We start from the raw sequence: 17,138 nt of genomic DNA on the forward strand, positions 1-17,138 counted from the left end.
TTATTAAAAAGTACTATAAATTTCATAGTTCTTTAAAACTAAAGCATTTAAAGGACAGAAGTCTTAATGATCCTGGAAAAAGAGAGTAATTTTAAAAACACTACACTCTAGAAAGGATGAAAATGAAGAGCTATGATGCGCTGAAAGATTCCAAAAATTGAAAAACACAAAGCTAGATTATGATTGTAGCCATTAAAATAATCAGTGGAAAAAGTAGCAGATAAAACTGCAAAACCAATCAAACAGGTAGGAAATAGGAACCTCAAAGAAGAAACTCAAGGATAAAGCTGTGTGTGTGTGTGTGTGTGTGTGTGTGTGTGTGTGTGTGTGTGTGTGTATGTATATATATGTATATGTACATACATATCTGTATATAGCCTCTACCAATAATCATAATGATGCGAATTTAAACTGAGGTGAGGCCTGAGGATGTAGCTCAGTGGTAGAACATTTGCCTCACATGCATGAGGCCCTGGGCTAACAGTGCCAGCAAGGCACCAGCACACACATGTGCGCATGCAATGCTAGCTGGTCTTACAGAGGACCTGACTTTCATTCCCATAAACTAAGTGGTGGCACAAAACTGCCTGTAGTTTCACTTCCAAGGAATCCAACTCTCTCTTCCGGCTTCTGAAGGTACCAGGTACGCATGTTGTGCAAAGACAAAAACACACGCAGGCAAAACACTCAAATAAAATAATAAAAAAAAGCAAAACTGCAGAACTTCCAGTGAGAATTCAGTTTATAGGTATCAAACTTACAAAATCTAGAAGACTGAAAATTGTAAGTACAGCCAACAGACAGAGTGACAAGCCAGGGTGGCCACATACATAGAGACACTGATGTAGGTGATTGATTGAGGGTAGACGTGCTGTCATGTGACCCTCAAGCTCCTCTGAGCACATGATCCAGAGGAGCTCTAATGACCCAGGACAGTGCAGGCATTTATAGCAGAAGGACAAATCTCTGGGCGTTCTACCATCCCTTCACTGGAGGATGGTACATCTGGTATAGCCATAGAACTGGCCACAGTTCAGGAACAAAGCTCCTTACTGAAATGGATTGATTTCAGAAACCAAATGAGTGACAAAGCAAGTTTAGAACATACATTATTTGTTATCAGTGCAGAAGTATAAAAGCAAGCATAACTAACACTGGTATTTTTGTGTGTGTGGTATGTGTGTGCGTGTGTGTACATGTGGTGTGTGTGTGTGGTATGGGTGTGTGTGTATGTGTGTGTGGTGTATGTGGTGTGTGTATGGTGTGTGTGCGAGGTGTGTGTGTATGTGTGTGGTGTGTGGTGTGTGTGGTGTGTGTATGGTGTGTGGTGTGTGTGTGTATGTGTGTGTATAATGACAAACATGGGTCATTGAGAGGATGACTCAGCATCAAAGCCATAACCATGCATGTTGACCTGGGTTTGATTCCTAAGACCCACAGGTGAAGCCCTGCCTCTGTCACCCTCTCCCTGTCCCAGGATTGCAGATCAAGGAAAGAGAATAAGGAAGGGCCTTTGGTGATGCTCTGTGGCTTAGAAGCTCAGTTCATGATGAACTAACAGAGAATTCACCATTGGATTCACTGCAGAAAGCTGCCCTTTCTGGGGCAGGCTTGGTGACAGTGGTGCATTGTGGTTTCTGTAGGGAGTGGCAGGCTGGTCCCAGGACCCAGCTGCTCATGCTTGCATGCATGTATGCTGAATCCATCCTCCCTCCCTCCCTCCCTCCCTCCCTCCCTCCCCTCCCCTCCCCTCCCCTCCCCTCCCCTCCCCTCCCTTTCCCTTTGCCTCCCCATCACTCCTCTCTCCTTCCTCTCCTATCCTTTCTTTCCCTCCCTCCCTCCCTCCCTCCCTCCCTCCCTCCCTCCCTCCCTCCCTCCCTCCCTCCCTCCCTCTCTCCATCCCTTTCTTAGTTTGAGAATACTCCACTCTACCTCATACCATGTCTCAGTACCTGATCTTTTCCCTCCCAACTCCTTTCTCTCTTTGACCCCAGGATCCATAAAACTGCTGGAGCCTCTTGTCTGGGGCTCAACACCAAGCCAACCCCCATATTGTCTCTGTCCCACCTGGTCTTGGACACAACACTGCTCTATAGAGGAAAGACAAATGGGCTATGTTTTGGACTCTTGTTTATGCTACTGAAGAAATAGTTTGGTTCTTTCCTCTTGGCTTGTTGCTGTACTTGGCTGGCTATTGGCGGCTCAGCTCAAGTACAGCTTGGCTGAACTGATGGCAGTGATGTATTTCTTAAGTCGGGATGATGTAATAAAGCTACTTTGAACTTTCTCCACAAAAATGTATTAAGAATTAAGTTTGGTGGAAATCAACTGCTTATTCATCCAGTGTCTAAGGAGCTGAGAGAAAGTAAGATGCAGAAAGTGCAGAGGGAGACTGGGGGTGATTTGGAACTGAGTCAGCCAACATGAAAAAACAAGTTGTGGTCTACAGAGAGGCCTTATAGGGCTGTCTGCTAAGCCAGGTCAGAAAGGTGACCCTCAGTCAGTGTACATCAAACTCTGTGGCTGAGCTGTACTGTCCACCCATAGAAGCAACTAGATGTGAACACTTCTTGCTTTCATTTTATACTTCTTAATCCTTAAGAAGCAGCCCAGTGCAGGGTTACAGGTGGTGCTTAAAACCCTTACTTCGAATGCAATAGATTTTGCATATAATTTGTTTTTCTGCCTCAACCATACACACTCTGCATGCACCTGCTCTGGTCTGTTACTGCTGGATAGATGTGCTTGAGTTTATGTGGCTCTCCCTGGTCGAGAAGGGACACGGTTCCCATGTTTGGTCTTTCCTACCAGGCCTCTTGACATCATAAGTGACATGAAGAGGCCTGGGGAGATGACTCAGTGGGTAAAATGCTTGCTGTGAAAGTATGAGGAACTGAGTTTTGATAGCCAGAACTTGGGTAAAAAAGCTAGGGACAGTAGAAGGTTCCAGTGCTGTAGGGAGGGAGAAGGTAGCTCCCAGGGGTGCACTGCCAAGCCAGCCCACCCAAAACAGCAAGCCCAAGGCTCGCTGAACTCCAAAGAGGATAGAGAGAGAGAGAAAGGAAGACACTTGGCATTGATCTGTGACCTCTACCTACATATAGGCAGGGATGAGTTCATCTCATACACAGGTGTGTACACACACACACACACACACACACACACACACATACACACACCTCACATAAGTTCACACAACATACACAAACAGTAAACACCAAAACTGCCTGGTAGTTCGTGTTCTGTCAGATAACACTTTTACAAAAGACTAAATTATATTTCATTGTATGGCTCTGCAGGAACACACTCTCAAAACTGAAGTAGAGGTCAGAGATTGCCTTGCGTTTTGATAGCTGTTTACATAGTGTCATTAGCTATAATTTATACTGAGCTTTCATATTAACTTATTGGATCTTTACTGTGTCCATATGATTAGGTACATTTCAATTTTTATATGAAAATTATTTTTCACATAGGCGACTCCTTTTCTTTGTATGTACTTGTAGCTTCTAGCATAGACATTACCACCCAAATTCCTGAAAGGGACCAGTGCAGACATTGGGCTCAAGCAGCACGTCTGATTAGGAAGCAGCTGTGAGCCCTTGCGTGGACAGAGCTGTCAGACGGCTTTGGTCTTTGGGTTGCTTTCCTTACCTCCAAAGAGATGGAATCCTTTTCTGCAGCTCGGCAAGGGCCATTTCGCAGAGCTGGATTTCTGGAAGCTCTGTTTTATTTTCAAATATTCTTTAGTAAAGAATGTCTTTGTGGCATTGTTCAGCTCTAGAGTAAAAGGAAAGAAAAGGGCATTTTGATCATTAATTTGAATAAAATCGCAAGAGTGTGATCGACTGTCATAACGATTTTGATAATAAACTCAGATCTATTTAAGTCTGTAAATGTAAAAACGTATTTAGCTTTAAAAATCCAAAATATGTCACCCAAATTCCTATTTGGTACAGCTTTGGAACTAGGCTGACATACAGAAGGCATGTTTAGGGAGAAGCATCTGTGTTGGGAGCCATGAACAATGAGATCATGGTGCACACAGACTGGCTCTTGTCAAAGGGTCGGCTGCACACTAAAGAACAGAAATAACAGACAGCAGAAGAGAACTCACAGGCCGGCCAGAGGCTATGCACAGCCCTCCCTTCAAACAGCAGACAGTCTGAGAGCCACAGAGCCACACAGGGCAGGCAGGCCTAGCCAGAGTCTGAGCTTTCCCATGAGCTCTCCTTGGAGAGGCCTGTATTGGAGAGGGCAGCCCATACAAGAAAGAGACAGTGTCTCCATCAACCGCCCGCCTTTACTTCATCCCCAAATGAGCCCATGGAGCACTGGGGACCCCTTTGCTTTCTTCCCTACGTCTTCCTGGGCCTTAGCCTATTCTAGTTGCATATAATTGTTTCTATTTTACCTATTACTGCCTTGGGTTGATGCTCAAGAAAGGCAAAAGAAAAACCCATTCACAAGTTTACATTTAATGGCAAAAGGGACAGTGTATTTAAAAAAAATAGCAATTGAGGCTATGTATTAAAGCGGCAACTCCAGCTCTATTCCTGAATCCATAGCTGTGGGCCAATAATTCAAGCACGTGAGTTAGAAAAAGGGAAACTTAGTTTGTATACTTATGCAAGCTGGGCTTATTATGGCTCCTGCATTCTCTGTCCTTTATGTGCTTCAATGCTTGACTGCTTTTGGGGTGAGGATCCTTGTGCTGTGTTCTGCAGAAATGCTCATGTGTTTTCCTACAGTCCACTCGGTCTCCTGCTGGTGAGCAGCCCTTCATTCAAGATGACGGTCTCCTGGCAACGAGGAGTCATCGCCATCTTACCACCTCTCCGCCATTCACACTCATGAAGGGGTAACAGAAGTCGTCAATGACTTGCACCATTACCCTCCAGGGCTAATGATTTTAATTTGTATAATTTTCCAATAAATGAAGCGTCTGATAAATAATATTGTGTTGACCATTGGGGAAGATGACACAACATTCTAATGCCCTCATAAGTAGACTGGGGAGGTAAGGTAATGAAGATCATGTGGTACAGAGAACGGAAACTAAGCAGAGGGGTGTGGATAACTCAGGAAATTTTGTTACTGCCCCCTCTACCAAGTTCTAAAATGTTGATGCAGTAAACAAAGATGCCACTGCACACTCTCTTATTTGAAAACTTACTTGGAAATATAATTAAACTCTGGCAGAACAGAAGTGGAAAAAGCCAGCCAGAATCTTTTTTGGGGAGGAGATGGGAAATATCTCCCTTCAGTACAGTCAGTAATGGCACCACCGTGACTGTTAGGATGAGTAAGAGAGACCATTCCCTTTCAGACTCCATTTAACCACATCGAAAAACTAAGTTTAAGGTCCCTAGCCTTAGGAGAGCTGGGGACTTCCTAATAGCTGGGTGGCTTCTTCTGTAAGGAACCAGTTGTCCAGACATCTCAAGGACAACTCTGACCTCCTGGCAGGGTCAAACCAAGTTCATGTTTTCCCGGGAACCTACTCTTAACCTGATTGGTGAGAACTCCCTTGCTCAACCACTTATGTCAAATTATGATTAGACAATGCTACACCCCACCCTGCTCCTCCTCGATTTGTGGTCTCATCTTTTAAATACATTGCGCAATTTCTCTTTGGGGTCATAGTTGACCTCCCAAGTTTATTATGTGGCTCTGATTGGTCAGAGGCAGCTCGATTACAATAAATTTTTGTCATCTACATTGGCCTAGTGTTTGCGTTACGTTGGATTTAAATGGACCCTCCACTACTACTCCGCTTCTGGGCTTTGAGGAACTTAATAGACAGTGAGCTTTAAAAATGTCAATGCTGTGAAATACTTAGCTAACATTCAGGGTAAACAAATGAACAGGATGATTATGGCAATTAATATAATTTGTAAGATAAATTAGATTGAAGCTGTTCATGCACCTGAGTGTCTACAGCATGATCTTTCGAGACTGATCATTTTGGATGATTTTATTTGCTACACTTGAACAGAGACACATGGAGACAAGAGAAGACCGGGAAACCATTGCTGCAATATTGCAGGGACAAGTTAGAGCTGGGCTGGCTGCTTTTAACTGTGGGCTCTCTGTCAGCCAGCAAGCTGCTTTTTATAGCTTCTTCCCACCTAATCTCTGGCAGAAATTTACTCTGTGATCTGCTATGTGCCCAATACTTTGATGATGTGTTTAGGGATAGAGATTAATTAAACCTAATTCTGTCTAAAGGACATTGTGTTAGATCCATGTTTTCAAAATGCCTGGCTGGGTGTCAAAATCACTAAGACACTTGCCAAAAAGGCATGTCCATCAGATAGTGTGGGTCAGCACTGCGTGCATGTGGGCTGTAAGTCTGTTCTCTCTAACAAGTCCCTTAATGATAACAATCGAAATGTAAATAAGAAATACCCAAGTTAATAAAGATGGGAGAAAAAAAGAAAGAAATCAAAGAGGGCAAGACTATAAATGCAAGGCAGACTCAATTAGATAGGTCCACTAGTATCAGACTCTTATTTAAAATGCTGCAAGATATGTATTAAGGTATCTCATTCAGATTATTAAAGCTCCTGTTAATCCATTTCTATTAATCCATTTTATTTTTCTTATTATTACAAAACCTTTTCCCCCCAGGATTCACATCTCAGTCCTATATTGTTTGATACATAAGTTTTCATTTTTTTCCCCAGGAACACAGTACAAAAGAATGTCTAACAGAAAGAGAAGCATGCAAAGGTTATGACAATAATATTCAGCCTACTTCTCGGGGGGGTGGAATTGTATGAATAGGATACCTTCTTTCTCTGTAATACCCACAGAGGCTGGCGTGCTTATGCATAGACATTATCTGGTTCTAGGAGATTAATGTTTAGACTATACATTACTATATATTTTCAAGGCATAAACAAGTGACAGATTCAGAATCCTGGTGAGTGCTTGTGGGTGTGAAAGGGAGATTTCTAAGGAAATAATTCTCTGCAGCTGCTGCTAACTCATCGTTACTCAATTTCCATTGATTTACTAATACCATAACCATCGGGTCTCATCCTGTGGGTCATGACCCCTTTGGGTCATGACTCTTTCACAGTGATCACCTAAGACCATGGGAAAATCCAGACTTTTACATTATGAGTCATAACAGTAGCAAAGTTACAGCTATGAAGTTGTAACACAAATGATTATATGGTTGGGGTTCACCATGACATGAGGAACTATATTAAAGGGTCACACACAGCATTGGGAAGGCTGAGAACCATTGCCTTGTTTTTACTATTTGTAGGGCATTTAATCCAGTTTTCTTTGTATTGTTTTTAACAGTGGAAGGTTGGATTAAAATGCTATGTCAAGCAAAGCTGAGATTTCCCCTTCAAACAAGGAAGAGAAGGGTAACCATGTTTGACACTGATACACACTTTTGGAAAGCAATGAAAATTCACAAGCTGTTACCAAGCTATTTTCAGGACTTCAGGGCAATAATTATTTGTACCTCTTCAAGAAGGATAAGAAAGTTACATTTGAAAATGGATTCTAACACTCCTACTGAAATGTGTTGTGCACAAATTCAGGACACTTCAAAATGTTTAGTGTCAGCAAGGTAGAGAAAACTGGGCCTGTCGTAAAGGTCTGAATTCAATGGGAAAATACCAGTTTCAATCAGGAATGTACAAGGTAAGACAGAACAGTATAATCATGGGGTCAGTTCTTCAGGCCTGTGCATGCTGACAGGAACCTGATAGAACTGTCTCCTGAGAGGCTCTGCCAGAGCATGACAAATACAGAGGTGGATGCTCACAGCCTCCATTGAACTGAGAATGGGGTCCCCAATGGAGGAGTTAGGGAAAGGACTGAGGTAGCTGAAGGGGTTTGCAATCCCACAACAACAACAATATCAACTAACCAGACACCCCAGAGCTCCCAGGGACTAAACCACCAACCAAAGAGTATATAAACATGGCTCCAGTCACATCTGTAACAGAGGATGAGCCTTGTTGGGCATCAGTGGAAGGAGAGGCCTTGGTCCGGTCCAGGCTGGATGCTCCAGTGTAGAGGAATGCCAGGGCAGTGAGGTGAGAGGGAGTGAGTGGGTTGGTGAGCACCCTCATGAAAGCAGGGGATGGGGGATGGAAAGGGAGGTTTCCAAAGGGATAACATTTGAAATGTAATTAAAGAAAATATCCAATAGAGGAAAAGAAAAGAAAGAAAAAAATCTGCCACTAACTGGGAGTCCAAAGGGATTTGCATGCTGGGAAAAAAGCCAGCCAGGACTCCCATTCAGTTCTGACAAATCCTAACCTATGCATGCTTATCAAGTAAATTTCAGTCTGATTTACTTATTTTCCTTGTGAACCATTCACTCAGGATTAAATCTGCTTTGGGAAGTGTCATTCTGCAGCTAAATATTCAGCCTGAGAAGACACAAAACCGGGACAAAAATAAGTCTGTACTCCATTTATTTATTATTTTGCCAAAATGGAGCTACAGAAGATTATATCCTGGTCTTCACTGAGAGCAACTTATGTTTATCATTTTTGATATTTAGTTCTTATCATAAACAAGATAAACTTTTGTTGAACTTTTGTTAATTTTGATTACATTTTTCCCTTTAGCATTTGTCACCACAATATTTGGTTTTCATAATACAGTAAGTGTAACACTCTTCCAGAATAAAGAAAGAGTTGGTATGATAATATTTTAACCCTTTAGTTAGGAAGTTAAAGGAAAAAGTTAATAATATTTTCCTCGTAAAACGATTTTAAAGTTTAAATTTATTTTGATTATATTCTTTTCCTCTAAGTCCTTCCAGATTCTCTCCCCCTCCTTACTCACCCAACTTTCAGTTCTTTCTCAAAAACAAAAAACAAAAAAAAAACCAAAAAACCAATAAAAAACTCAAAAAACAAAAACCAAATACAATAAAACTTGCTCCAAACCAAGGAAACAAAATACCAACCCTCTCAAACCATACAAACTAATAAATAAACAAACAAAACGAACAAACAAAAAGCCCTCCTAACTATAACAACAACAAAAAAAGACATACAACACACACACACACACACACACACACACACACACATACACACACACACACTATGGAGTGCATTACATGTTGGTCATTTACTCTCGAATATCTTGCAGGTAGCACCCCATTTTAGATAAGAGTTTGTAGCTGGCTTGGTGTTTATGTTACTCTTTTGACAGTGTCTTCAACAAATGGTGCAGGTCAAACTGGATAGCTGTATGCAGAAGAATCCAAATAGAGCCATATTTAACATCCTGCACAAAACTCAACTCTAGTTGGATCAAAGACTTCAGCATAAAGCAAGGTACACTGTGCCTGACAGAAGAGGAAGCAAGAAATAGCCTTGAATGGCACAGAAAAAGACTTTCCGAACAAAACATTGCTAGCACAGGCGCTAATTAATAAATGGGGCCTTCTGCGTGCCAAAGAACACTGTCATCTGAACACCATGATAGACTATAGTGAGAAGTATTTTACTTTATTTTTATCAGCTATACATCTGATAGGGAGCTAATACACAAAATATATAAAGAACTCAAGAAATCAGATATCAAGAAAAAGTAACCAACCAAGCTGAAAAGGTCTAAACAGAAAAATCCCAAATGCTTGAGAAACACTCGAAGACCTGCTCAATATCCTTAGTCATCAGGGAATTGTAAATCAAAACTACTTTGAGATTCTTTATTATACCTGCCAGAGTGGCTAAGTCAGTAAAACAAGTGACAGCCCATTCTGAAGAGGAATGGAGAACAGGGCCCTCCCCCACTGCTGCAGGGGGTGCCAGCATGGAAATCAGTGTGGCAATTTCCTCTGGAAGATGAGAATTAACGTGCCCCAGGGCTCGGCTTGAGCATACAGGCAAAGAATGTTTCATGTTATCACACAGGCACTTGCTCAACCATATTTAGTGCTGTTCTCTTCATGATAGCCAGAAATAGGAAACAGCCTAGATACTCCTCAATAGAAAAATGGATAAAGGAAATGTGGTACACTTACATAATGGAGAAGACTCTTTAACGTTACATCTAACCAAACATTCTGCCTCAGACAATTATATTTATTTTGGATTACTGAGTCTTTCGGTAGCTTTGGAGCTTCGGAAAATTATTTTCAGCTTTATTCGGGGATGACCGATTTTGCCCATGATGAAAAAGCCAAAAGGATTCCTATGTGACTGAGCCCAGTTCAACAGTAACTGAGCTCTTAGAGCACTGCAGACAAAACGCCGAGCGTTCACAGTGTTGAGACCTTTGTTACATCAGTGGTCCCTCAAAGGAGATTGGTATAGACAACCTTGGCTTTGGCAAAATCCAGAATTTTCTGTCTTGTATATAAAAAGAAATACAACTTAATTCTCCCTTCTCACTTAGTTCTACCCGTTTAAGTTATTTAGTTAGTTTAGATGATTGGGACGTCCCAGGAGGCTCTGGAGCTTACTATGTAGGCTGGCCTGTACAGAAACTCAGTGATCCTTCTGTCTCGGGCTCCTAAATTATGTGTGCAGGTCTGACCCACAACACTGTGTGACACTGTTTTATAAAGTGGTCAAAGCAACTCATGTCAGTGGTTAAAACATCAAGTGTTAGAGTTGAGGAAAGATTGAAGAAACGCAGTGTCGTGTGCATCGGTTGCTATGGCTCCTTGGGAGCTTTAGGAGAGATGAGATAGCCTAGGTGACACAGCAGATGTCAAGTGGGTGACCTGTGACACTACTTCGCTCACTTCTAGGAAGGGTTTTAAGTGTTCTGGGGGCCCTTCTTCTAGAGGCAAACCTCCATACGTGTGAGACAATGTTTTACTGACATGGGTTTGTAAACCATTAATGACATTTGAAGTGATTCTGGATAAGACTGAATATTTTATAACTGCCACTTATAAAGTTAAAGTGTAGGAGAAGATACAAACTAGAACATCAGATCAATAAATTCCCAGACATATTGCTAAGGATGACGCTAAGATGAATACTTGACAATTACGTTGGTAAGAAAATTCCTTAAGTCGAAAACAAAGGCCTCTCCTAGTATGTGGACGGAGTAGAATTTATAAGGATGTGAAGATGACAGAACTCTGAAAGCTACACTTTAAGTATTGTGTATATATTCTTGTTTTTTTTCATAATAAGAATATTCATTTCCATAGGTTAAAGTGTTGGAGTGACTACCTTGGAAGACAGATGGACACAGTCAAATGGTCTTCCTGACAGAGAATCCGTATGGGTTTCAGAGGCACAGATCATCTAGGGGATGAATTGGAGAAACAGGGATCCCAGAGGAACAAATAGAAGCAGAACCAGAACCACATCAGCATAAGAATTAATAGACCAGACTTGGCTTGTGTAGAGTCAGAGAAACTGTGAAATGACCTTCCTGTAAATTTGGACATGACCACGGCAAATCACAGACGGTCATGGTAAAAAAGAGGCTATTAAAAAGGGTGATATTCTTGCTGATAAGCCGTATATCCTGGATACAGTCCAGTAGGACACTGGAAGGTCAGACAGGATAATTGAGAATTATTTGGGACTGTCCCCAAAGCTGCAGATGCCTCTGTCTCTGCCCTGCGGCCTAAAAGCAAATAGCATCTAGTTGTGACAGTCAAAACATCCCTGGTGGAATATCACATTTCTTTCTAATGCTTGAAGTCTCAGGTTAGCTCAAATGCCATTTCCTTGTTTGTTGAGAGATGCCCATGCACTTCAATTTCTTTATATCTGCTTATCTGTACTGAATTCTGCTGAATCAGGGTTGTCAGGGAGACAGCCAAGAGGTGAAGGCTGGCTGAGAAGAGAAAAACATCAGAACATGAGTACTCTTCAGTTGGCACAGAGAGAATGCCTTGTTAAGTGTTGCTGGGACGTGTGCCTAAGGATTGCAAAACAGTACGTTATCCTCAGGTAAGTCAAGCACCCCAGGAAATGTGGGAAAATGAGAACAAAATGTGACTTAAGAAACCTAGGTAAGTGGAAGGCTCATAAACTTATGCAGTCGCTAGGGCTTTATCATTAAGTATTAACAATGCAAAGGTTAAACACCTGACGCTACCAAAAAAAAAAAAAAAAAAAAAACCAAAACAAATCGGTATTTGGCACTTTGGCATAATACTGTAACCAAAAAAAAAAAAAATAAGGCTTAAATTATAAAGGAGTAAGATTGCTCCACACATGGCAAAAATTGGCATGGAATATAAAAGAATCCTTATGGTCAAGAATTTAAAACAGAAAACTAGTGGACCCAGGTTTTAGAGACAGCAAGCCCTTACACACTGCTGTTACTGATAATTCATGGGGGTTATGTTAAAATAAGAGTTAAATGCTACCTCTGCTTCTGGAAGTTGATCACAAGGAAGCATGCTATTATGTTCAAACATTTATCCATGTGTGCCATTAATGTACAAATAAAATTATAAATAAAAACGTGTAAATATTCCATAAAAGCAAGTGAGCTAAATAGAACATGATGTCATTACAAGAAACACAAGGACTTTAGGTTAAACAAAGGAACACATGATAAAGATTGTTCACATGATCTCATAGTTTGGGTAGCAATGATAGAAGCTTAGACATGTACACACCCCATATGTGCGCATGCTCTCTCTCTTTTTCTCTCCAACTCTCTTTTTCTCTCCCTCTCCCTCTCCCTCTCCCTCTCCCTCTCCCTCTCCCTCTCTCTCTCTCTCACACACACACACATACACACACACACACAAAGAGAGAGAGAGAGAGAGAGAGAGAGAGAGAGAGAGAGAGGCACACACAGCCCCCACATACACAGACACACAGGCACAGGCATACACACACACACACACACACACACATATACATACAGACATACACATATACACACACAGGCACACACACACACACAGCCCCCACATGCACAGACACACATAGACACACACATATACATACATACACACATATACATACACAGGCACACATATACACACACAGAGACATGCACAACCTCCACATATACAGACACAAGGCATACACACACACACAGACACACACATACATATACATACACAAAGACACATACATACATACACACACAGAGGCACACCACATACACACACACACAGAGGTACACACAGTCTCCACATACACAGGCACACACACACAGACACACACACACACAGACATACATATACATACATACATACACACACAGACACAGGCACATACACATACATCATATACATACACACAGACATACAGACACACAGACACACACAGACACGCACACACATGCACACACGCACGCACACACACACACACACACACACACACACTCTTTCTATTGTGGAAGGAAATCCATTAAGTGCTGTGTTGGGATGGTATGGATGGGCACAGGTGAGTCTGAGCTCACTCCCTGAAATTATTTTAACAAGAAAACGAAGACGTATCGTATTAGCAGTTAGCAATATGGTTCTCTCCAGCTTAGACTGGTATTTCCTCAGGTTTTCTGTAAAATACCGTAAGCAACAAAGAGAAGTCTTGATGCTACATGTTCTCTGAGGATGATTTGAGGACACTGCTTACTTTCGATGTGTTCCAGAGAAGTCACACAGAAGTTTTTCTTAGGACTAAGTGCCAGAAACTCCTTTGCTTATCCTTAAAAATTCATATTTTCCTTTTAACGGATCATGAAAATCATGTCTTCCAATACTTGTATTTTAGTTATGGGACAGAACATTTAAACCTCCATCTTGTATCTTGTAGTTCTAGTAAGGACCGCACAGCATCTGCTTCTGTACCTGATCCTGTATTCTGTGTTCCATTCAACTCTACCTCCCTTATCTTAGCATCTCAATAACATTTTATAAATGATCTCACATCTTTTTGAGGTAGTAAGAAGGACACTCTCTTTTGTCCATCTGTAAATGAACAGTGCAAACGCACACATCCCTTAACGAGACTGTTGATATTACTAAGATGAATAACTATTTGAAAATAAAGAAAAATGTGAAATTTTTATTCTGAAAACAAACCAAAAGAGAATTTATTCATTATTGGTTTAAGGCATGACGGAGATACATTTTATAAAATGCTATCTGTATTAAACAAGATCCTAGAGGCATGGCTAAGATCTGTCTGAACACCCCACAGTGTTTAGTACGACCCTGTGAGGTGGGGACATAAGAAACAGTGGCATCCCATCAAAAGAAGCTCTTGGTGGGTGTCAGGAACTCTGAGGATAAGATGTTCTCCTGCTATGACAACGCAATCCTTTCTTCCCATATCAATGCTCTAGTCACCAGACAGAGAGCAGGAATATCCTGTAAGCTTCTGCCCTCCGAAGAACAGTTTCCTCTTTCCTACTTTGATGGTCCTGCTCCCAGGAAAGAAGGAGTGACTGCTGGACCTGACCACATTTCTCTGCTGGGTAGTATTGTGTGCTATTGGTGAGCACACAGTAGGTGAGATGCGCAGTGATTCTGCAATAGTCTTGCTCTAGGCAGATCAGTGCCTGTACTTTACCATCACTGGTTAGAGAGACTGCAAGCTTTGTTCAGCTGACTGGGTTGGGATATCTCTAAGCTCATTGCTCTGTCCAGATGAGTGGTGGGCCCTTTGATTTGTTTCAGGGAATAAAACTTCTGTTTAAAGTCTTTACTTTTATTTTTCATGTAAAGTGAAAGCGCTTCGTCACATTAGGAGCGATTAGAATAGCTGCCTCAGCTCTACTGCCTGTGGCTGCATGCATCCCTGGACGGCTCTGAGCAGGGCCCGACACATTCATAATTAAGAACATCATGTCACAGTGTCAAACACCAGGAATTCCTGGCTCAGAGACTTGGGAGTTTGGGTTATTGTCCTTAGACACGAGGGCAGCAGCAGAAGGCGGACATGAGGAGTAAGAAGTGAGCGGTTTTGCTTCAGATGGAATTCCCGTCCCCATGGAGTGTCTGTAGAGACAGTAGAGCTGGCTAGGATGCTTAGAAGGATCTGAGTGCAGAGACAGGGGCCAGCAAAGAAGTGCTGCTTGCACCTCTGGTTCTGGGCTAGTTTGGCAAGCACTGTTTTATAAACTAGAGCAACAACTCCACCGTGGATGGTTTTCATTGACTTCGCAATGATTTATACAGTGCTTTGGAGTTAAAAACCAAGGGATAACTGGAAAACATTATCTGACTATGATAATGAAAGAGAACATTACCTGTCTGGAGAAAGACTCTAGAAATAATTGTCCGGCACAGTGGGCAGGGAGTGCTTGCAGGGTTGTCTTTGGCCAGAGTTCGTAGGCAGGGCTCGCAGAAGATGTGATGGCAGGGGTAGCACATGTAGGGGTTGAAGTACACATCCAGGCACACCGCACAGATGTAGCTGTCCTTTTCCTCTGTGAATTCAGGCTCATCATCTGTACTCATCTCATTACTCAAGGTCTGCGAAACATAAGGGAAACACTTCCTTAGTCCAGCGTGAGACTGGATTCCCTGAGAGAGGGGGGCTTTATATTTTGTTAAGATTAAAATATTTATGAGATGTATATAGTATTTATTTCTGTACTATGTTCCACATTGATAGACGTGAGATCTGATAAAGTAAGAAGAAACAGAAAATCAATGAAAATTCCAGAGCCTTCAACTATTCTAGACTATTTCTACATAAAACTAAAGGGCTAAACCATACCTAAGCATACTAAGTATACCTGTGATTCTGACCAGTACAAGTTACCTCCCCACCCCCAACCAAAACGATGACTGTCATTGGTTACAGGATGTTACCATGGCATCTTCTCAAGATGCCCATCAGTCTCGCTTCCCTCTCACACTGTGCCTGGAACCCTTCCTGGTAGCCCTTACATCTTTATGGGCCTCAATACCAAAAAAAAAAAAAAAAAAAAAAAAAAAAAAAAAAAAAAAAGAAAAGAAAAGAAAGAAAGAAAGAAAGAAAGAAAGAAGGAAAGAAAGAAAGAAAAGCATCAAACTTAGGGAATGTCACGAGGTAGACTTGGCAAAACAATGTGGGGTGATTATAGGATTAGCTTTATGACTAGAACTATGAGGAGGAACCTCTGCTCTTCCCACATGCAATAGTTTGGGAGAGGCAGCATAAAGTGTAGAGGAAGACTTCCTACTGCTTAACCTCAGAGTTGCCCAACCTGCGAGGCTGTGGGGATTAGACCAGGGGATCCACTGCAAAGGCTTAGCTTGAACTTAAGAGGTGATAACCGTAACCACCCCTGCCTCATCTGCTCCTTCTCATCTTCTCTTAGCACAGACTCTGTCATTCCTGATGGAGCTTTGGGGAAGGTTTTCTCAAGCAACAATAGGTTCAGGGAAAAACAATCAAAGTTTAGTTCTTTTGTTCTCATGGTGATGAGATCAGTGATATGAGAGATTGGATGAACTTTGGGTTTATTAAACAGCTCTAATATACAGAGAGATATAGATATATACAGAAAACAAAAGAGGCTTGAGAGACAAATGAACAGAGAATAACAACTGAACCCTCTTTATGCAGGGTGACAGCATGAAGGGGTGAGGCACAGGGGATGAACTCTCAGGAGCTGGATTAATAATAAACTGTGAATGGGCTAAGGAGCGACACTCATCCCTCTCATTCTTCTGTTCTTCTGTCAGCAAGGATAGCATTTAGCACGCACAAGGAAGCACTGCAGACTGGGCCTTCATCTGACACTGACCTTTCTAGGACCTAGACTGTGAGCTTTTCTGCCTGAGACATTCCTATCCTCGTAGATTCCCCAATCTATGGTATTTGTGTTGTAGCACCAAGTATCCTCTGGTGATTTGTGCTGCAATAACACCATGGTATAAACTATTATTTATCTAGATATGTTTATTTTCCTTGGGCATTCTCATTTTACAAAATACTGCTGAGTTTGAGCTAATTTATTTATAATTGAATTTTCACTTTTCTTAAAGGCATGGGGACATTTTTAATTTAACCTAGCTGTTTGTAGGCACTGAGTAAATGTATTATACATGGTTTTCTCTCCTCTACTTTGCCTTTTTTCCCGTTCTAGTATCGTCCTTTGCTGCAAAGCATTCTGAAATGGACCACATTTTTATTTCAGGCTTTCTTCCATTTCGTATTTATTTTAGAACTACTGTCCTTTTCCAGGGTCATTACATTAGCATTATTTTATACTTT

The 17,138-nt window shown here is 41.6% G+C and overlaps 1 protein-coding gene across 4 annotated transcripts in view; it reads right to left on the minus strand.

The window, feature by feature from the left end:
- Window positions 1–17,138, minus strand: part of Rnf180 (ring finger protein 180) — a 180,829-nt gene that overhangs the window by 38,100 nt on the left and 125,591 nt on the right. For all 4 annotated transcript variants that reach the window (XM_063282550.1, XM_039103136.2, XM_039103134.2 and 1 more), the window contains exons 6-7: window positions 15,181–15,406; window positions 3,655–3,780 (exon numbers count right to left, since the gene is read on the minus strand). In XM_063282550.1, the coding sequence (XP_063138620.1) occupies window positions 3,655–3,780; window positions 15,181–15,406 (352 nt within the window). The remainder of the gene's footprint in view (window positions 1–3,654; window positions 3,781–15,180; window positions 15,407–17,138) is intronic.

The sequence above is a fragment of the Rattus norvegicus genome, chromosome 2 (assembly GCF_036323735.1).
Source record: "Rattus norvegicus strain BN/NHsdMcwi chromosome 2, GRCr8, whole genome shotgun sequence".
NCBI classification, from domain to species: Eukaryota; Metazoa; Chordata; class Mammalia; order Rodentia; family Muridae; genus Rattus; species Rattus norvegicus.